Source organism: Berghia stephanieae, chromosome 15, assembly GCF_034508935.2.
Source record: "Berghia stephanieae isolate SIO BIC M18660-M18661 chromosome 15, UCSD_Bste_1.3, whole genome shotgun sequence".
In the NCBI taxonomy this organism is placed as follows: domain Eukaryota; kingdom Metazoa; phylum Mollusca; class Gastropoda; order Nudibranchia; family Aeolidiidae; genus Berghia; species Berghia stephanieae.
In genome coordinates, this window is record NC_088374.1 from 18,257,953 (window position 1) to 18,280,317 (window position 22,365).

The 22,365-nt window shown below is 37.6% G+C and overlaps 2 protein-coding genes across 2 annotated transcripts; one reads left to right on the forward strand and one right to left on the reverse strand.

The window, feature by feature from the left end:
* Positions 1-670: 670 nt before the first annotated feature.
* On the reverse strand, positions 671-5,831 carry LOC144960603 (uncharacterized). The gene is made up of 5 exons (XM_078893831.1): positions 5,722-5,831; positions 4,177-4,368; positions 2,011-2,176; positions 1,324-1,369; positions 671-898 (listed from the first exon to the last, which is right to left on the reverse strand). Exons 2-5 carry the CDS (start codon positions 4,194-4,196, stop codon positions 798-800), a joined length of 333 nt encoding a protein of 110 aa, XP_078749957.1. The 5' UTR covers positions 4,197-4,368; positions 5,722-5,831; the 3' UTR covers positions 671-797.
* A 265-nt stretch (positions 5,832-6,096) lies between these two features.
* Positions 6,097-22,190, forward strand: LOC144960820 (LDLR chaperone boca-like). The gene is made up of 5 exons (XM_078894174.1): positions 6,097-6,340; positions 11,911-12,067; positions 14,285-14,366; positions 16,694-16,844; positions 21,902-22,190. Exons 1-5 carry the CDS (start codon positions 6,173-6,175, stop codon positions 21,920-21,922), a joined length of 579 nt encoding a protein of 192 aa, XP_078750300.1. The 5' UTR covers positions 6,097-6,172; the 3' UTR covers positions 21,923-22,190.
* The last annotated feature ends 175 nt before the right edge of the window (positions 22,191-22,365 follow it).

Below are 22,365 nucleotides of genomic sequence, written 5' to 3' on the forward strand. Positions count from 1 at the left end.
AAAGTGATTCACATTCAAACGTGATGAACTGACTGTGGACACAGGATCGAAAGGTGGGGAGGATGAGATTTCCTGAAATCAGAATCCTCCAAATTGAATTCAATGGCTAAAAATAATAACATTAATATGATAGTAATAATAATAATAATAATAATAATAATAATAATAATAATAATAATAATAATAATAATAATAATAACATTTCCTTCATTCGCTCCCTGGAGGAAATTTGTACCTAGGGTTTATTCCAAGGGCAGACTGGAATAATCCAGGCATCAGCCGCAGTACTTGGATGGAACTGAACAGGCTAAAACTTAACGATAGTAAGACCGAAATAATATTTAACACTTACAAAACTAATACTAATAAGGGTCCTCCCGCTCGCTAATATTGATTTAAGTGTTTGAGAATATGAATTTTGAGACCTGCTTGGATACTTACAACATATTACAGTACGGAGCATTAAAATGTTTAACCGCCATACACACAAAGTTTTACATTAAAAAACAAAGAACAAAACCAAAAAATGAAGAAAAATAACAATTCTTTAAAGCACAAAATCAACACCCCCCCCCCCCCCCCCCCCCCCCCCCCCACAATAAAAAAAGGGGGAAACAAAAAAAAAACAAAAACGGAAATCAAAACAAAATGAAAAATAAAAACTTAAATATCAATTGGAATCAACAGCTTTTTTTCTCTCAACTGTACAATATTATATTATAACAAAAAGAATAAATAAAGACTATTCAAAAACAAAAAAAAAAAATCTAAAAAAAAAAATATTTTAAAATCTTATTTCATGACTTGAAGGTATCTTGCACAAAATTAGTGACAGATGACGAGGCTTTCCCGGCGTATTCTGGTGCATCTCTCAGGCACTCAAATACTGTCTTGGTCCCTGCAACGACACAAGGATCAAAGTTGAAAACCTTCCGCCAGTACCATGGAAAATAAATAAACTCTCTCTCTTAGACTCTCCCTCTCTGAGTGCGTTTCTCTTTCTCCATCTACCTCTGCTTCTTTTCATCCCTGTCTCTATATCTATCTCTCCATCGGTGATCCATTTCCTCTCTCTCTCTTTTCATCGCTGATCCATCCCCCCCCCCCCTCCCTCTCTCTCTTTCTCTCTCTATTTCTAACTATTTATTTGCTTCACTCAATCTGAGAGAGAGAGAGAGAGAGAGAGAGAGAGAGAGAGAGAGAGGGGAGAGAGAGAGAAGAGAGAGAAAGAAAGAGAGAGAGAAAAAGAAAGAAAAAGAGAGGGAGTTGAACAATCTCTCTACCTCTATCCATCACACTCTCTCTCTTCACACTGGGACCTACCCTGATTCCAACTTGACCGTATCACTCCTTCATTGGACTTAGTCACCTGTACAGAGATACACATTGTTAGGTGTTAGAAAATATAAGGAAGGAGATAAGGATGTACCAATGTACCCAAAGATATCGACATCAACATCAAAAAAATATTTTAAAAATTATGCCCTTTTGCCACGACATCATAAGATATTATTGTTGCCTTGGCATTCCACGAAGGAATATAGATAAGACATCACACAATATGCCTGTAGGGCATACAAAATATTGCTGTCGTCTATCTGGAATTAAGTAATACATTTATTTCTTTATTGTTTTTTGTTGTTGTTATTGTTGGCTGAAGAATGGTTTTGAGCCCGAAACATTCCGTGTTTGGTATTTTGTTCTTTTTTTCTTTTTTTTTTTGAAGCTGTTATATTCAATTCTGTTTATTATTATTATTATTATTATTATTATTATTATTATTATTATTATTATCATTATTATTATTATTATTACTTTTCACATTGAAATTTGTGTGAGAAAAATTAGTTCTACTACATAACTATCATACTGTTATGCTAATTGGTCAAGACTTTGTTCGAATTGAACCGACTATCATTATCAATTTTATAATAAGAGTCTTTGTTATAATAATTTTTATTTAAACCTTGTTTAAAAAAAAAACAAAACAAACAACGTCCTATAACTTACTACTGCTTTCTCTGCCTTTCTTGGAGTGGGAGAGGTTCCATCACTAGGAACGATGGTGTTGATGAATCGTTTCATTGTGTCAGCCCCTTCCTGTGGTGTTCCCCATACTCCTTGTTGGACAGACCAGTAGAAAGCGCCACCTGCCACACCAACCTTGGTACAAGACCTGTGATGAGAACAGAAGCCACGAAAAATTATAATATAATCGAATGGGGGTTCCAGATACATTAGTCCTTGAGAGCCTATGGCTCATGGAGACATGGAGCCAGAGGTCATCATGATTTTTTATAGCACTACACTGACAAAAGCAACTGGTAATAATAATAATAATAATAATAATAATAATAATAATAATAATAATAATAATAATAATAATAATAATAATAATAATAATAATAATAATATACATTTATACAGCGCTCATTCTCGTGTAAAACACAAGCTCTGGGCACTTTACACTATAAACTATCAATTTTAATGAAAAAAAAAAAAAAAAATAACAACAATAACAATTCATAGCCAAATCAAGGATTCATAGAGTCAATAAAAACAAATACAGTAAAGATGTGTCTTGAGATTCTTTTTAAAGATAGGTAAAGACTTACACTCCCTCAGACCACGTGGTAGTTCATTCCAAATCTTGGGGCCGAAACAAGCAAACGATCTATCACGAAATTTTGTTCTTAATCTTTTTTCCGAAATTTTCGTTTGGTCACTACATGATCTTAAAGTGTAATTTTCAAATTGACACATGACCACGTGATCTGTGAGGTATGCCGGTGCTATACCAGTGAATACCAGTCAAACAGGATAATCCGACTGAAATCAATATATTTTTACAGCCCCCCCCCCCCCCTTCACTTGTCCATCTATCAGTGATTGGGTAGCTGCTTCAGTAAGAACTGGTGGAAAATAGGTTGTGATATCCAAAGGATAACAAGCAGTTGTTTTTTTTTTGTCCGTTTTGTGCAGTAGAAATCAGGACAACGCCATAGGCTCTCAAGGACTGATATTCAACTGAATGGATGCGTATTTAGCCATGGGTAACAGCAAATATCGTGAGAGTGCCACAGTTGTGAGTATTTGAATATGACCATGGGTAACGGCAAAAATCGTGAGAGTGCCACAGTTGTGAGTATTTGAAAGTGGGTAACGACAAATATTGTGAAAGTGCTATAGTAGTGAGTATTTGGCCATGGGTAACAGTAAATATCGTGAGAGAATGTGAGTAAGGAGTCATTTCCAAGGACTCAACTATGCGCAGAGCGAGGCTCGAACCCAGACTTTCCAATCTGAAAGCGAGTGACATATCACAAGACCACAAAGCTGCACTTATTACCGTTTACAGTCCACAGCTTCTAGCACTTTGTATCACTTTGAATAAAGAACAGAAAATTCGTCGAAGTACCGAGTTCGAAAGTTTTTGCCAAGATGAGAGACATTTAAATCGATCGAATATTTGAAGGACGAGTTTTCTGGCCAAATTTTTAAATATGTGTTTTTCCAGAGTACAGCAGAATAGTACAAGTGTCAGAGACTGAAAGGATTCAATATCAGGTCGCATCAAGCATGGTTTAGAAATAAAAGTTTGGTCAAACTTCAGCCACAGTGCTGCCAACCCTGGCCCATGTAAATGTGTACAATGGAGAGCCAAAATGAGTAAGATTTTGAAAAGTACAATACTGAAAAAAATCGATAACTAGCACTAAATCTGATAATGGGCAATTAGACCACACTAGCAAAGATATAATCAATATTTGAAAGAAGGAATAAGCTTACATTTTATAGATGATAAATAGTATCAACTTCCAGATCCATATATAATTCTGATGGGTCAAGAAACATTTAGTGTTTAAGGACACCAAAAAAGTGTATGAATGCTAAAAATTCTTAAATAATAGAAATTTAATCATGCGTACAATCTTCAAAAAAATGTTTACAATGAAAGAAAATGCGTAAAAATACGCATTTTTTACATTAGGTTGGCACCACTGCAGCCACCTTCCCTCGATCCAGAGAATATTTATTTAAGATTTGAGTCTTGTCATTAAGTTGTTGTAACTCCGTGTATCAAAGATAATCGCAACTGTGATTTATTTCCTACTCTATTATCAGTTCTAGTGAGAAAAAAAAAAAAAAATCTGACACAATGTCACATAGCCTTACTTGATAAGAGTGAGAGCCATGAGTTCAGGTTGTCCGTGGGGCAAATCCTATCAATTGTGATAAACGATGGCCTTGAAAATATATTTAAAAGAAACAAACAAATAAAGCAAAATGCTGGGACAAAATGAAATATTTGATGACTGCAGTCTGTTTTGTCAGGGCAATGTAGACATTTGGTCCTTGTTGTTAATCCTGGGTGAAAAATGAAGAGGAAAGAAAAAATATTGTCAGGATTGCCAATTCAGAAGGCAAAAATTTACTAAAATTTTACACAAACACATTGATTAGACTTTTAAAAAGAGTGGTTAATATGGGTTTGTCTATATAGTTGAACGATCTTCTGACAAGTCCCAGGATTCTATTTGCTTTGTTAACAGTCTTTTCACAGTGCTGGCTAAATTTCAATTTGGGGTCCGCATATACACCTAAGTCTTTTTCACATAAAGTACTTTCCAATTTGATTTCAGCTCCCTTACTGTCCTTCATCCTGTAGACATATTGGCTGTTGTTGTTTCCTCGGTGCATAACCTTGCATTTGTTTGCATTGAAACAGAGTTGCCATTTTTTTAGACCACAACTGAAGTGTGTCTAGGTCATGATGCAGTAGGCCAGCTTCTTTGACATAATTTACAGATGAAAAAACTTTGGCATCGTCTGCAAACACTTTTATGAAGGAGTTTACTGCTTCGGGCATGCCGTTTACATAGCATAAAAATAAAACTGGGCCCAAGACACTACCCTGATGGATCCCCGATAGAACTGGTTTCCATCCTGATGCTTCATCATTGATCACTACTTGCTGTTTTCGGTTTGGCCGAAAATCTTGCAACCATCCCAACACACTGTCTCTAATTCCATATTGTTTAAGCTTATAAAGCAGGCGTTGGTAATATGGGTGAAGTGGAAGAGCAGTATTGTCTTTGGAATGACCAGGAAATCAATGACAAAATCTCTGTGTCCGTCCACTCAGTCAATTTTGAGTCACTTGTTACTTGTTAGTGTGGAGTGTGGAGAAAGACTTTTCTGCGGCTATGTGGTCTTGTGGTATGACACTTGCTTTTGGATCGGAAGGTCCTGGGTTCGAGCCCCGCTCGGCGCATAGTTGTCCTTGAAAAAGGCTCTTTACTCACATTCTCTCACCGTACTCAGGTGTGTAAATTGGGTAAAATGAGCGCTACCTGGCCGTTGACAGCGCTGTCTCGGTCAGAAATTTTTTTTTTAAATGTCACCTAACAGGCGTCATGTTTCGTTCTACATGTGACCTGTTGCTGTTGGTCAGGGACCCATTGTAAAGCTCTTTGAGCACATTTAGTGAATATTGCGCTATATTAAAAAATCTCAATCAACTAAGACTGTGAATCGTGAAGAGAGAAGAATGAAATGAGAATGAGATTGAGAGTGCCACCACTTCATCCCCTGGCTGAATCATACTCAGACGATACCAAAACGATATTTACTGAGCTAGCAAAGACTCTGATTATTAATATAAAGTAAATAAAAATAGTTTGAAAGAAGAATGAGAAAGTAATTGATAATTTCACTCGCCTTTTTCATCATGTTGTTACTTTCAAAAGAAAAAATAATACGGGTCACCTAGTCAGGGGTACAAAACAAAGGGCAGTTACTCTGTTGAGAATCTCAAAGATAAAGTGTAAAAATCGACGAAAACTTTCTATGAAAAGAATAATCAATAATTGTTCGCGACAAATCTATATTATAATATGATTAATATCAAGTAAGTTGGTTTTAATTGTTCCAAAATATTAATGCTAAGGTGTCAATTAAATGTTTTTGCTCGAATTGTACGCTGGTCTAAAATGTCTAATGTTAAATTATACGAAATAAAGATTTCCTTCATAACTGTTTAAACTTTAACAAATCGATTCCGAAAGCAATCTCGATTTAAGAAATCATAATCAACCAACCACAAATCGACAGGCGACTGTAAACTCCCCTTAGCCTACTTTTCTCCATTTTTCACGTTTTTTCCATCAAAATGGAAGTCGCTACCAGGAAGTTGTATATTTTGTCGGTGCTGTTAATACTGTTTATTATTCTTGTCCACACAAATTCTGCAAAAGAGAATGACGCGGACAGCTGGAAGAAAAAAGATATTCGTGACTACAGTGAAGCCGATTTAGAAAAGCTTTTCGAACAGTGGGAGGTACCTTACAATTACATGCAAAGTTTCCCTTTCACTTTCACTATCAATCTAAATCTTTCACAATTGCAATTATGAAAAAAGACATTTTCCCCATTGTATTGTAATGAATAGGGACTCCACGCTGTGATTATTCCTAGACACCTGTCTGGGAATAACGAAAATTCGTTATTCCCAGACACATACTTGAAACTCCGCTCTTTTAAACAATTATATCCACATTACAGAATATGGATTGTTTCCAAATGCACATAGAAATAAGGAAAGTTAATAAAATATCTATAAAAGCATAAAATTAACCAACAATAACAATTTATCAGTTGTTACAATGTATACACAATATGCGTCGACTTCGAAGTGGGTGTCATGGCCGTATGGTTAAGTCGTCTGCCCTGGAAGGTTTACCAGAATCGACGTTGTGGGTTCGAATCCTGGTCCCGCCACTTTTTTTTTTTAAATTCAGTCTTCTTTTTACAGAGCGTCGCAAGGGATAAATGTCCCATCCATCCCCCCCCCCCCCCCCCACCTCTTAAAATAGGCAGTTTAGTGAGCAGCAGCAGTGGCAGTCAAATTTTGACCCAACTCGCCCATAGGAAAGTTGTGACTGGAAATTGCCGTCCGCGTTTTAGGGGGTTCAATTTAAAATGCATAACTTCGTTATAAAGAGGAATATCGCCGATATTTTGGTATCATTATGTTCGTCTTTCAATTTCCCTTTAAATGGTGCCAATTAAGGAAAAAATCCATTAATAATTCCAGAAGTTATATGAAGTTAAAATTTGGCAATTTTCAAATGCATTTATTTTTTTATTTACCGCGTGTGTTTTTAAAATTTAAACGCTTGTTTTTAGAACAACATCTAAACTTTATTCATGCCAAATTTCAGGGCTCTATATTAGTGCGGGGCGGTCCTTGGCAAGCTTAAGGACCACGGTCCTACGATCCTTGGGAAATGAAGACCGCAAGGACCGGTCCTTTTCGACATTGAACATTCCTGAGAGACTGTTGGAAATTCGAACCGGTTTGACCTTTGAGAGCGTGGGATCGTTCATTCTTGAACCGTTAAAGACCGCTACACGATGAAAACTGTGGCCTACAGGAGTAAAACACACGGAGTAGTCACACTCATTTCAAATTGTAACCTAATTAGAGAAGAGGGGTGATGCCTTCTTTATTTGCTCACCGTACTTCATTGTTACTTCGATAATTTAATAAAATTTGAAATTTATCCCCATTAACGGAGATAATGGCATCGCCCAAGGCGTTGATCGAGTTGTTCGTGGCGTTGATACACACACGCAACTCCTACCCCCCCCCCCCCCCCCCCACACACACATTAGAGGGCAGCGAGCATTGAAGAGTAAGAGAGAGACGTGTAGTTATAATAAGAGGGGGTGGATGAGGTGATAAGAGGGGTCGATGGTGACTTTTCGCCAGATCTAACAAACTCAGCTACCCATTCATTGCTGAGTAGACAGGGATTCAGAAAAAAATCGACTGCACCCGGGATCGATCTCTGGCCCTTTGCGTATAAAGAGAGTGCTCTATCAACTGAGTTATCGGGGTCCCCAAATATTCTATTGGACTTTTTTAAAATTCAGACGTTATAACTGGGTTTTTTGGAAGGAAGAAACTAATGAAACTCATATTATTTGATTAGTAAAAACACCAAACGAAATTTTAATATTATTGTATTATTTTAAATGACAACACTGCGATAGAAAGGAGTGGTGACAAGAGATGGACAAAAGAAAACAAAAAATCGGATTTGCTACTTGCTAGGTTCGACACACACACACACACACACACACACAAACACACACATCTTTTGTAGTCACATACATTTCAAACAATAACCCATTAGAGAAGAGGGGTCATGCCTTCACCATAGATCATTGTCATTGCGATCATTATGGTGTAGTAAATTTTGAAATTTACCCCGTATAATGGAATCGTCCAAGGCGTGCGCCTCCTGTTCCCCCCATCTCACACACGAAAGGGCGGTTTGCGGAGTGGAGGTTGGTGGTCGTCTGCCTGTATGGTCGTCTGTGTCGTTTAGTGTATGGCAAAGGGGGGTGGGTGCGATTAATTAAGTGGGATGGGTGGTGATTGGTGGAAGATAGGCAACCGAAGCAACGAATCGCTGGGGAAGTAGTAGGCTATGGCGCGAGACCGTAGGACCGTGGTCCTTGCAAGGACCGCCCCGCACTAGTTGAAAGGTGATAAGAAGTGAGGACCGCCGCCGATCTTCCCCTCTGGGACCGGTCTTCGGTTCACAGCTAAAAGACCGTCGGACCGCGGTCCAGACCGGTCTTCAGCGCGGCACTACTCTATATCGATGCGCAGACACCTTTTAACTCTGCGCCGAAATGCCATGTTTACATTATCTTCTCATCATGGCTGCCGGACGATATCGATATTCATATCGATATTTTAAATTTAGTCCATAATATTTTCAGTACTATTATTTACTATGTTTTTATTTTGAATACATACTTTCCAACTTTATTTATGGGCATTTTATAGTTTTTGTTTTAAAAGTTCGTATATTTCTTCTCTTTGTGAAATCCGATATTAATAATATCGATATTTAAAAAATACCAATTGCTTTAATTTAATTTTATTTTACTTTGCCATCAAGTCATCAAGTTTCTTTCCCATATGTTTAGGTATGTTTATCATTTGTATCCATATTCTAAAGGCCTTAGCCTTAATAATTATTATGGTAAGAAGTTCTATTAGTATTAGTTATATATTTTGACACCCCCATACATTGAGAGAGAAGGGGGGGGGGGGATAAAATTATATTAATTGTCAGTTCTTAATTGTCAGTTCAAATGATGTAATAGCAATAAACCCAAAGTGGTTCAGCAGAATTTTTTTAAGTATTAAAAGCCAGAACTTTCCTTCTAATTATAATAGGGAATCTGTTTCAATATATTTGAACTTTTTCAATCTACCATTTTATTTATGTAATGCAATTAAATTGCCATAGGTAAAAATAAACTCATTATGTCATTACACAACATGTTTATATCTTTTCATTTAAATACTCTCAAACCCTTTTTTATTCTCTATGTATTAATTCAAAGAGGGGAATTATTTGCAATTGTTTCAGTGAAATATTGGGGATAAATCCAAAAGTGATATGTATAGCAAATTGTTTCTTACGTCTAGCCGAGTTTTTGATTATGTAACATTTGCGTCATATTATGTAATAATGTGTTAATTTGAAATGTTTATCTTCCTCTTTATTAATGTAAATGCATTGTCCTCGATAAGACGAACATTTTGGTATACAATATATGATAAGAACTCCATATTGACTGTTTTAAACCATTTTTTATTAACATCACGCGATTTCGGTCACAACTTTGCAAAATGGTAATTTTGGGGTAAAAATCGGTCTGAAATTTCAGACTTTGAACTGCCGTAAATACATTTCTAATCAAGATAGAAACAAAATTCAAACTGTTTTGTAATCTGTGTTGCCAGCTCTTTCATATGACATTGGTTTCAAGTGTGTGAGGTACATTTAGAATTTCTATTAAACTCCCTACTTAAAAAAAAAATCCTCTCTCTCTCTCTCCTCTCTCTCTCTCTCTCTCTCTCTCTCTCTCTCTCTCTCTCTCTCTCTCTCTCTCTCTCTCTCTCTCTCTCTCTCTCTCTCTCTCTTTTGGTTCATTTCTAGCAAATTGTCATATTCGTCCCCACTCCGATCTCAAAAAGTATCTAAACATTTTTTTTTTAAAATTAAAAACAATTTTAAGAAATTCATGCTCAGAAACGGAACAAAAGGCCAAACAAAGAAGGAGAAAAGAGTAGACTCGCTCAAAAAAAAAAAAAAGGGGGGGGGGGGGTAAAACGATTTTCGGCCATTATCAATATCCCCAATATTGTGGCCAGAATGAACAAATTATAGAAACAAAAGATGATCAATAAAGTTAACAGGTAGGTAGGTAGTAAAAATTTAAATGGTTGGTGGACTATGAACAGATTAGATGATAACCAACTTTCATCCTGGTTGAAAGTAAAAAGACGAATTGCCAGTTTGACGTTTTCAGATCAAAGTGACAAAAGAAATTTCATTGATCCATTTGCTTTAAAATAAAAAAGCTGGATTTGCCATTTGATCACTATTTACTTTCATCTTGTGTTAAATATCACTTGATATTGACTGTTTTGGGACACAAATAACCACTAGCATTTTTTCCAGAATATTTTGTATTTTTCACGCCTAGTTTGGCATTTTGCATAAAATCTTTCTCCCACTTGCTACATGTGTCTGGGAACAAAATTACAGCCCTCCAAGAATTGCAATTGGATTTTACAGTACAAATTGAGTCACAAATGTCCATTATTTGTATGGTGTGGGGAAGAATATATGTCACTGATTATTGTGATAGGTTATGTTGTTGTTGTGAGTGTTTTGTTATGATATGACTGTCGTGTCTCGATCGAGTTGTTTTGTTTGTTCACTGTCTCCCACGTAAACGTGACGTCATTGTGTCTATCTTATAAAACTCGCGACGCCCTTCATTCTTTTCTCTTCGACTTAAATCGTTACTAGATATTCGTATTTCGTTGATCATCAGGATCCGATCCGCCATCAATTGATATGTTTTAGAATAATATTTTACTGGGACGATTCCCAATGTGCTTTAAGAGCATTTTTTAACCACCCATATATGTCCTTTACATATATGGAGAACCTCCACTTCGGTGGAGACTTTTTCTGAACTTTTTCCTTTATTTTACATATCGTGAATGAGATTGAGAAATCTGTTCACGACAATGGCCACCTCTATTCGCAGTAGTACTGCTATTAGGGATTTCCTTTATTAGCATTAGTAACTTTGTACTGCGAACAGTAGATAGCGTTCTTTTCTGTAATTTGCAGTAGTACTGCAAATGCTTTTTGTCTTTGTTCGGGTTCGTTCTGTATTTGCAGTAGTAGTAGTAGTAGTAGTAGTAGTAGTAGTAGTAGTAGTAGTAGTAGTAGTAGTAGTAGTAGTAGTAGTAGTAGTAGTAGTAGTAGTAGTGGTAGTAGTAGTAGTTGTAGAAGTAGTGGTAGTAGTAGTAGCCTACAAGCTTAGAGCTTTATTGTATAGTGTATTGGGTGCAAAATAAATATACTGTGCTCATTGTAGAGCTATCAATACAAGGGTCATTTATTGCACTTTCAATTTAGACATTTTTTTTTCTTTGTTAGTCCTTTGGAGCCTGAGTTTATCCCCCGTTTCTATAGCGTGAAATGGACAATTGCAAAATTGCTTGCTATCTTTTGGATAGGACGCTAGTCTATCGCAAAGTACTTTCCGCCAAATCTAACAGACTCCCTATTCACTGCTGGGTGGATGAGGGGGAAGGAGGGGTCAGAAAAAAATCTTGACTGCACCTGGGATCGATTTCTCGGTCCGTTTGCTTGTGAAGTGAGTGCTCTACCAACTGAGCTATTAGGAGGAGGGGGGTGGGAGGGGTCAGAAAAAAATCTTGACTGCACCTGGGACCGATTTCATGGTCCCTTTGCTTGTGACCCCCCTTGATTTAGACAAAAATGGATTTATTTCCAGGAAGGCGATGAGGATGAGTTGGAAGAAGACGAGCTGCCGCAATGGAAACGGGAACCTCCTAAAGTTGACATGTCCAAACTGGACCCCAAAGATCCCGAAGGGATGCTCAAGGCCTCCAAGAAAGGAAGAACCCTAATGATGTTTGCCACCGTTTCAGGTATTATCAATCATAGTCAATTACAATGCATTGTCAATTGATTTTGTTTTTTTTCTTGTGACTCAGCAGTGTGGTGACGAACCCTTATGATGTTTGCCACCGTTTCAGGTATTATCAATCATAGTCAATTACAATGCATTGTCAATTGATTTTGTTTTTTTTCTTGTGACTCAGCAGTGTGGTGACGAACCCTTATGATGTTTGCCACCGTTTCAGGTATTATCATAGTGACTGCATTGCCAATTGATTTTGTTTTTTTTTTCTTGTGACTCAGCAGTGTGGTGACGAACCCTTATGATGTTTGCCACAGTTTCAAGTATTATCAATCATACTGACTGCATTGTCAATTGATGTTTTATTTGTTTTTCCTTGTGACTCAGCAGTGTGGTGACGAACCCTAATGATGTTTGCCACCGTTTCAGGTATTATCATAGTGACTGCATTGTCAATTGATGTTTTATTTATTTATTTTTTCTTGTGACTCAGCAGTGTGGTGTCTCTTCTTGTCACAGTGTCAAGCAATATTAGGCTTGATCAGGGGCTTGATGGGTGACATTAGTAGTAGTAGTAGTAGTATCGTTCGGCTACACTTCTATGTTCAAGGTATCAATCCAGGTTCTGAAGTCATCATCACATTTGTTGATGGTTTCAAATCCCCCTTCAAGTTTTGTCTCTGGGCAATCTAGTACGAGGTGGTTTGCATCTTGTGGTGCTTAGTTGCACTTTGGGCATGTTGGTGATGGGTGACATTGATCAGGAATAAGTCTACTCCCAATGTTCTGTCCTTGGGTAAGACTTATTTCACACATTGTTTCACTCAACTCATTTGTGTATAATTACCTGGTTATAGTCGGTAAGAGGGTTAGAGTTAGAGTCCAAAAAAGGATGTCTAACAGCCGACTTGTACTGTGTGGAATGGAAATCTGGTTCCATATGGCCTGCTGAAGGAATAAAATGAAATTGGGAAGCACACTGAGGCATGGTAACTCTGTGGAAATGTGATATATAGATGTCCATATTTATTTATAAAATAATAATAATAATAATAATAATAATAATAATAATAATAATAATAATAATAATAATAATAATAATAATAATAATAATAATAATAATAATGATGATGATGATGATGATAATAATCATCATCATCATTATTGTCCAAGTAGGCAATTATTGTTAGGTTACAGCTCTTGTAATAGGCGAAAAAAGTAATTAAAATAGTGGTAATAATGATGATAATAATACTGATAGTAATGATGATAATAATACTGATAGTAATGATGATAATTAATACTGATAGTAATGATGATAATAATAATAAAATGATAATAATAATGAGTGGTATGACACTCGTTTTTGGATCGGAAGGTCCTGGGTTCAAGCTTTGCTTGGCGCATAGTTGAGTCCTTGGAAAAGGCTCTTTACTCACATTCTCTCACCGTACTCGGGTGAAAAATGAGTACCTGGCAGCTAACAGCGTTGTCTCTGTACGAAAAAGATTATAATATCGCCCAACAGGCGTCATATCCCTCCCTACATGTTGAAGTGTTGCCATTGTCCAGGACCCTATATAAAAGCTCATTATAATTTTATTTTTAAAGACACTGTTTAACAATATAACATGCCGCTGTGTGGTCTATTGGTATGACTCTCATCTTACATGTTTGAGTGTTGCTTTTGGCCGGGGACCCCTTGTACTTGTAAAGCACTTGGAGCACGTTTATTTGGTTTTGCCCTATATAAATGCTCTAGCTTTTCATTGGTGACCAAATAATGATAATTAAAGTACAAGGCCGGAAATATGCGGGGCTGTCGTGGCTTGTGCACAAGATTTGGTGTGTTGTGTGATTTTCATTCACTCACTCGTAGAAACCATCAGGTAATGAGAAATGTAATATCTAAGTTGTCCTTAGTGATGCTGTGCGTTTTTCTAAAATATTCTTAACATCTGCCAGCTGGATATAACGTACCAACTCACAAAACTATGTTTAACTTAAACGTTTATTGTCTGATTAAATAAATAACAATGTGAAATTGGATGTCAGCTTCAGTTCAATTTGATATTCGAAAACAGATAAAATGGACGGTTCGGGTTTCCCTTTTATCAACAAAACAGGATGAATAAAACACTACAGATGAGGAATGAGATAATGTGGTAGTGGTGTTGTTATGATTCATCTTTTCATCAACATTTACCTTTTTTTTTTTTCGCAGGTGACCCAGAAGAGAGGGATACGGAAAAAATTTCTGACTTGTGGCACAGCAGTTTATTTAATGCTCATATTGATACACAAAAGTAAGTTTTGTATTAAATAAAATAAAATTCCCTTTATTCCTCCCATAGGGAAAATTTCTCTCTAGGGTCTATTCAGAGGGAAGACTGGAATAACTCTGGTGTAAGCCGCAGTGCAGCATCGTAAATTGAGCTAGGGCGAGGTGACTTGCTCAAGGCCACACAGCGCGGCGGTGGGAGATCAAACTCTGTACCTTTCGGGTACGAAACAAAGACCGCACTGCTGAGCATTATAATGACCAAATGTCCTGATGAAATCCTGACTGTTCCAATTGGGCAATCTGAGAAACATTTAAAGTAAAACAAATAGGCTTCAACAGTCGTGATGTCACTTCCCTCGTAGTGACGCAAAGTAACTTTGTAACTGGTTCTAAACTATTGGAACAATGGTGGAAACCCTTATGAAATACTTCTCTGATGAGCATAAAAGTGTATCCATTAAAAATCTGATTATGTCTTGACTTTTATACATTCTGATCACATGACGTGTGAAAAAGTTCTAGCCAGCATAAAAAATAAAAAGTACTGATTTTCTTTGTTTAGAACCAAACTGTTGGTTGCTGGGTGAACGTGACATCAGACTGTTGAATGCTATTGGGACTTTTGATGCATATAGAATTGATCCTTGCATGTTCCAGGATAGTGCTGTTTTCACTAGCAAATCAATAACAAAAAAAATCTCTAAATCTAAATTATATGATATGATAGTCCAAAGATACTGCTAGAGGAGAGACCTTCTGGTAGAGTTGGATATGTCTGGGATGCGCTGACAGGAGATGGAAAGACTGGCCAATGACAGAAGAGGATGGAAAAGTTTCCTTGGTGGTCCATACCTCGTCTTTGATGAGGACTAAAGAAGAATGTTTACAAACTATGCATATTTTTGTGTTGCAAAGCAGGCTTTAGAAAACAAAATTAAGTTGTTTTACTTTATAACAAAAAAATTTCTTTAGATTTTGTGATGTACGAAACAAATCCGAACAAGAGAAAACCTTGAGGTTTTATATAGTGCAATATCCACTAAACGTACTCAAAAGTGCTTTACAAGGATCCCTGACCAACAGCAACATGTAACATGTAGGACAAGACATGATGCCTGTTAGGCGATGTTGCAATTTTTTCAGACAGAGAAAACATCATAAAGGCCAGGTACTCATTTTACATCTTAGTATGTTGAGAGAATGTGAGTACAGAGCCTTTTCCAAGGACTCAACTATGCACCAAGGGAGGTTCGAACCTAGGACCTTCATACCAATAAACCGCATAGCTGCAAAGAGTATATTCATGATTCATAGTATTGTAACAAGGAGAGGGTTGAGTCACATTAATGCTAGCTCTATGTGGTCTTGTGGCATGACACTCGTCTTCAGATCGGATGGTCCTGAGTTCGAATCCCACTCTGAGCAACGCATAATTGAGTCTTTGGACAAGGCTCTTTACTCACATTCTCTCACTGTGCTCAGGTGTAAAATGAATACCTGGCTGTTAGAAGTGTTGTCTCTGTCAAAAAAAATTGTAATATCGAAACAATTTATTTATTGGCGTCGTGTCACGTTCTATACATTAAATGTTGCTGTTGGTCAGAGACGTAGACCCCTTGTGAAGCACTTTGAGCATATTTAATAATAATATATCTTTATTGTCCTCAAAATACTGGCAATTTGTCATTTGGTTACACATTTATAACAATACAATATATTGACATAGACACACTCACACATATACACACAAGTAACATCATAGTCATCGTCATCATCATTGACATTAGTGGATTTTGCACAATATATATGCTCAATTTTGAAAGTTTTTTATTTTAAAAAAATATAAAGCTCAGAAGACACCAGCAAAGCATCATCTTTCAACTAAGAACACAACACATACCGCTCAACAACCATTTAAGCAAAATTACAAAAGACACATCCCCTTCCTGCCCCCTATGTCAACACCCCAATGAAACAGTAACACACCACTTGCTAGAATGTCAACCTGTTGAAGACCTGAGATGCACATTTAATTCCTCCCACCAAATCCAAGCATCAGTAACACACTTTATAGTCACCTGGAACAACTGCAAAAGACGTTTCTAACTTCAACGTCATGGCACAAGACCAAAGGGCTAGAGCTCAGGTGGTCGGATAAGTAAGTAAGTAAGTCCTATATAAATCCTCCCACCAAATCCAAGCATCAGTAACACACTTTATAGTCACCTGTACAACTACAAAAGACGTCTAACTTCTACGTCATGGCACAAGACCGAAGGGCTAGAGCTCAGGTGGTCGCTGGTTCGGATAAGTAAGTAAGTAAAAAACTATAATTGTCCTATCCAACAGGTACATTGTGGGTAAGGATCGCATCCTGTTCATGCTACAAGATGGGTCCAAGGCATGGGAGGTGAAGGATTTTCTAGTCAGTCAGGAACGCTGTGCTGAAGTTTCCATCGAAGGCCAAAACTTTCCTGGGGCTGGGGCTAAAGACAAAAAGGTAAATGTCAGCTGTGTCAACTTTTTCAAAAAAAAAATTCATATTAGTTTTTGGTTTTTCATTCATTGTAAGCACTTTGTTGAAAATTGTATGCATTTTTAGATTTTTTATTATTTAAGATTTTTTTTGTTTTACAATCATATTGAGCGTGTATATAGCGCAATATCCACTAAACATGCTTAAAGTGTCCCTGGCTAACAGCAACACCTTAACATGTGGGACAGGACATGATGCCTATTAGGCAATATTACAATTTTTTTTTGGACAGAGACAGCACTGTTAATTGCCAGGTACTGAGTGCGGTGAGATAATGTTAGTAAAGAGCCTTCTCCATGGACTCAACTATGCGTCGAGGGAGGACCTTCCGATCTTAATCGAGTGTCATACATAGCCAATCACCATATCACCATCCCTACCATCAGTACTACAACCACCACCACCACCACATCACCATCCCTACCACCAGTACTACAACCACCACCATCACCATCCCTACCACCAGTACTACAACCACCACCATCACCATCCCTGCCAGTATTACTACAACAGCCACCACCACATCATCATCCCTACCACCACTGCTACACCCACCACCACCACATCACCATCCCTACCACCAGTACTACAACCACCACCACCACCACCACATCACCATCCCTACCACCAGTACTACGACCACCACCATCACCACCACCACATCACCATCCCTACCACCAGTACTACAACCACCACCACCACCACCACATCACCATCCCTACCACAAGTACTACAACCACCACCACCACCACCACCACATCACCATCCCTACCACCAGTACTACAACCACCACCATCACCATCCCTGCCAGTATTACTACAACAGCCACCACCACATCATCATCCCTACCACCACTGCTACAACCACCACCACCACACATCATCATCCCTACCACCAGTACTACAACCACCACCACCACCACATCACCATCCCTACCACCAGTACTACAACCACCACCATCACCATCCCTGCCAGTATTACTACAACAACCACCACCACATCACCATCCCTACCAGTATTACTACAACAACCACCACCACATCACCATCCCTGCCAGTATTACTACAACAACCACCACCACATCACCATCCCTACCAGTATTACTACAACAACCACCACCACCATCACCATCCCTACCACCAGTACTACAACCACCACCATCACCATCCCTACCAGTATTACTACAACAGCCACCACCACATCATCATCCCTACCACCACTGCTACAACCACCACCACATCACCATCCCTGCCAGTATTACTACAACAGCCACCACCACATCATCATCCGTACCACCACTGCTACAACCACCACCACCACATCACCATCCCTACCAGTATTACTAAAACACATCATCATCCTTACTACCACCACATCACCATCTCTAATACCACCACTACAACCAAAAATCTCGACCGCACCTGAGATTTATCTATGTCCCTTTGCATGTGAAGCGAGTGCTCTACCAACTGGACTCCCTGTGTCGTAACCCGAGAGTAAAAGTACTTAAAATCATTTTTACAGCAATGTGTTCGTGTGGTATGCATACCTGGCAAGTACCCTGATAAAATCAAATTTTCTCCAATTTTTTCCTCTTTTTTGAATACCCCGCAGAAAAATCCGATATTTTTTTTTCATCTATCATGTCTTGACCAAATGTTACAGTGAATAAGAAAATCAGTCGGATGGTGAAAAGGTTTGAACTGAGATATTGTTACAGTGAATAAGAAAATCAATCGGATGGTGAAAAGGTTTGAACTGATATATTGTTACAGTGAATAAGAAAATCAATCGGATGGTGAAAAGGTTTGAACTGAGATATTGTTACAGTGAATAACAAAATCAATCGGATGGTGAAAAGGTTTGAACTGAGATATTGTTACAGTGAATAACAAAATCAATCGGATGGTGAAAAGGTTTGAACTGATATATTGTTACAGTGAATCACAAAATCAATCGGATGGTGAAAAGGTTTGAACTGAGATATTGTTACAGTGAATAAGAAAATCAATCGGATGGTGAAAAGGTTTGAACTGATATATTGTTACAGTGAATAACAAAATCAATCGGATGGTGAAAAGGTTTGAACGGAGATATTGTTACAGTGAATGACAAAATCAATCGGATGGTGAAAAGGTTTGAACGGAGATATTGTTACAGTGAATAACAAAATCAATCGGATGGTGAAAAGGTTTGAACGGAGATATCACTACAGCTAATGACAAAATCAGTCGGGTGGTGAAAAGGTTTGAACTGAGATATTGTTACAGTGAATGACAAAATCAGTCGGATGGTGAAAAGGTTTGAACTGAGATATTGTTACAGTGAATGACAAAATCAGTCGGATGGTGAAAAGGTTTGAACGGAGATATTGTTACAGTGAATGACAAAATCAGTCGGGTGGTGAAAAGGTTTGAACGGAGATATTGTTACAGTGAATGACAAAATCAGTCGGATGGTGAAAAGGTTTGAACTGAGATATTGTTACAGTGAATGACAAAATCAGTCGGATGGTGAAAAGGTTTGAACGGAGATATTGTTACAGTGAATGACAAAATCAGTCGGATGGTGAAAAGGTTTGAACGGAGATATTGTTACAGTGAATGACAAAATCAGTCGGATGGTGAAAAGGTTTGAACTGAGATATTGTTACAGTGAATAACAAAATCAGTCGGATGGTGAAAAGGTTTGTACTGAGATATTGTTACAGTGAATGACAAAATCAGTCGGATGGTGAAAAGGTTTGAACTGAGATATTGTTACAGTGAATGACATAATCAGTCGGATGGTGAAAAGGTTTGAACTGAGATATTGTTACAGTGAATGACAAAATCAGTCGGATAGTGAAAAGGTTTGAACTGAGATATTGTTACAGTGAATGACAAAATCAGTCGGATGGTGAAAAGGTTTGAAATGAGATATTGTTACAGTGAATGACAAAATCAGTCGGATGGTGAAAAGGTTTGTACTGAGATATTGTTACAGTGAATGACAAAATCAATCGGATGGTGAAAAGGTTTGAACGGAGATATTGTTACAGTGAATGACAAAATCAATCGGATGGTGAAAAGGTTTGAACGGAGATATTGTTACAGTGAATAACAAAATCAGTCGGATGGTGAAAAGGTTTGAACTGAGATATTGTTACAGTGAATGACAAAATCAGTCGGATGGTGAAACGAGTTGAACGGAGATATTGTTACAGTGAATGACAAAATCAGTCGGATGGTGAAAAGGTTTGAAATGAGATATTGTTACAGTGAATAACAAAATCAATCGGATGGTGAAAAGGTTTGAACGGAGATATTGTTACAGTGAATGACAAAATAATGGTGAAAAGGTTGGAACTGATATAATGTTACAGTGAATAAGAAAATCAGTCGGATGGTGAAAAGGTTTGAACTGAGATATTGCCATGTTTAGTTAAAAGGTCAATTTATAGCCAAAATAAGTTCTTGTCATAAATATTTAAATCAACACCTCTTTGTACATATTCGGGAAATATCAAAGCTTAATTGCACTTCTAAATATTTTTTACAGCTAACCAAGTTGAAAAGTATAAAATTTGAGAAAAGTTGCTGGATAACTTTCTCATACATCTGACAATAACTTAATGAAAAATCATCCAATTTACTTCAAATAAAGATTAAAATGCTCTGGTGAGCATATTTTTTCAGAAAATGCAAAAAATGCAAATCCAAAATTTTCACCTTCTGACTGATTATGTCATGTCTTGACCAAAATTTTTCAAAAGTTGAAATAAAATGCGATAATGTGAAACTGATTTTTCATGTTGGTGAGTGCAACTTTTAAAATTTATGGTACTACTAGTCACTAGGTAATGCTCAGTCCCCTAAAATTTTAATTGAGCTTTTATATAGCGCAAAATCCACTAAACATGCTCAAAACACTTTACAAGGGGTCTCTGACCAACAGCAACACGTAATATGTAATACGGGACATTATGTTAGGCGATATTTCCAGGTACTCATTTTACACCTAAGTACAGTGAGAGAATGTGAGTAAAGAGCCTTTTCCGAGGACTTCAACTATGCACTGACCGAGGCTCGAACCCAGGACCTTCCGATCCGAAAGCGAGTGTCATACCACTAGACCACATAGCTGTACTCAGTCCCGTACCCTTTTCATGTAACTAGTCTCTAAATAACATTTAATTTAGGTTTAACCCTATTTTTTTCCCAGACTCCTCTTTGATTTTACTTTTGACTCCTATTTTTTCAGCATAGGTTGGCAGGTATGGGGATGACTCTTGCCTTTGGATCGGAAAGCCCAAGGTTTGAGTCCCGTTCTGAGCAGTGCATAGTTGAGTCCCTCGAAAAGGCTCTTTACTCACATTCTCACATTCTATTTAGGTGTAAAATGAGTAGCGTTGTGTCTGTCGGAAACAAAATCATTATTGTAAAAATATATATTGCCTAAAAGTGGAAAATGGTGAGGGCTGCCTGAAGCCGGTAATCATGAAAATACTATCAAAAGAGTGAAAATGGAGAGGCCTCTCAAACGAAGCCTCTCCATTTTCACTCTTTCGTTTGTATTTTCATGACTCATCCTACAAGTTAAGTGCTACGCTGCTGCAAGCTCAGGGCTCCTTGTAAAGGGTTTTTTTCAGCACGTTTATTGGATACAGTGTATTGGTCTAGATAAAAGCTCAAGTCATTTTGTTGTGTTTTTCTTTTCTTCTTTTTTTTTATTTTATTTTTTTATTTATTTATTTTTTTCTGTAATTGGCTAATAAGCGTTCATACAAGAAACAAAAAGAGCATTGATGATATTGGTTGAGTTGTTAAAGCATTGCACTTTCAGCCAAACGACTCGAGTTTATGCTCCGCCAACTGTCAGCATCTCATTCCCCCCCCCCCCCCCTGCTGAGGTATGTTGTTGTTCGTTTTTTGTTGTTTTTTTTAAGGTAAATGCTAAAGAACCATTTGCTTGAGGATGGGTAAATAGATTTGATTAATTTTATTACTACTAACCTGATTTTTTTGGTTTGTTTCTTGCAGGGGAACAAGGAAGAATTATGATTTCTGGATGAACGATAACATGATGATAGTGATGATGATTGCACAGTGTTTAATAGTTTGCCATTGGATTACCTAAGTGCTAATCCACACCGGAGACTGACTCCGACGACCGGGCACTGCCGTCTTCCGGATAAAGACGTCGGGCACAGACAAAATACTAAGAATAAAGGGAAGAGCCGTTAGACCAACCCGTACCAAGCTCGAAAAAAGATGGCAGAGGACATCGGATGCTTGGTTTAGGGTTTACTTTAATTACTTATCCAAACCAGCGACCATGGGCGGGGTTCCTGACCTCCCATAGTGGGCAGGGGGTACATACTGTGTCTTCTATCCCCTTATATCTGTTTTCCAACTTGCTTTCTGCCTTTGTCTTGGAATGAGATTACTTGGTTTTGTCCTGGTCCTGGCCAGATCCCCTGGCTGAGAGGGAAACAGTCAAATGT

Bases quoted from the DNA above. Each gene is read 5' to 3' on its own strand.
- LOC144960603 (XM_078893831.1), bottom strand. From the start codon at position 4,196: ATGGCTCTCACTCTTATCAA. The intron at 2,177-4,176 runs GTAAGGCTATGT...TTCTCATCACAG, and splicing joins ATGGCTCTCACTCTTATCAA to GTCTTGTACCAAGGTTGGTG. The intron at 1,370-2,010 runs GTAAGTTATAGG...ATCTCTGTACAG, and splicing joins GAAAGGCAGAGAAAGCAGTA to GTGACTAAGTCCAATGAAGG.
- LOC144960820 (XM_078894174.1), top strand. From the start codon at position 6,173: ATGGAAGTCGCTACCAGGAAGTTGTATATTTTGTCGGTGCTGTTAATA. The intron at 12,068-14,284 runs GTATTATCAATC...TTTTTTTCGCAG, and splicing joins GATGTTTGCCACCGTTTCAG to GTGACCCAGAAGAGAGGGAT. The intron at 14,367-16,693 runs GTAAGTTTTGTA...CCTATCCAACAG, and splicing joins GCTCATATTGATACACAAAA to GTACATTGTGGGTAAGGATC.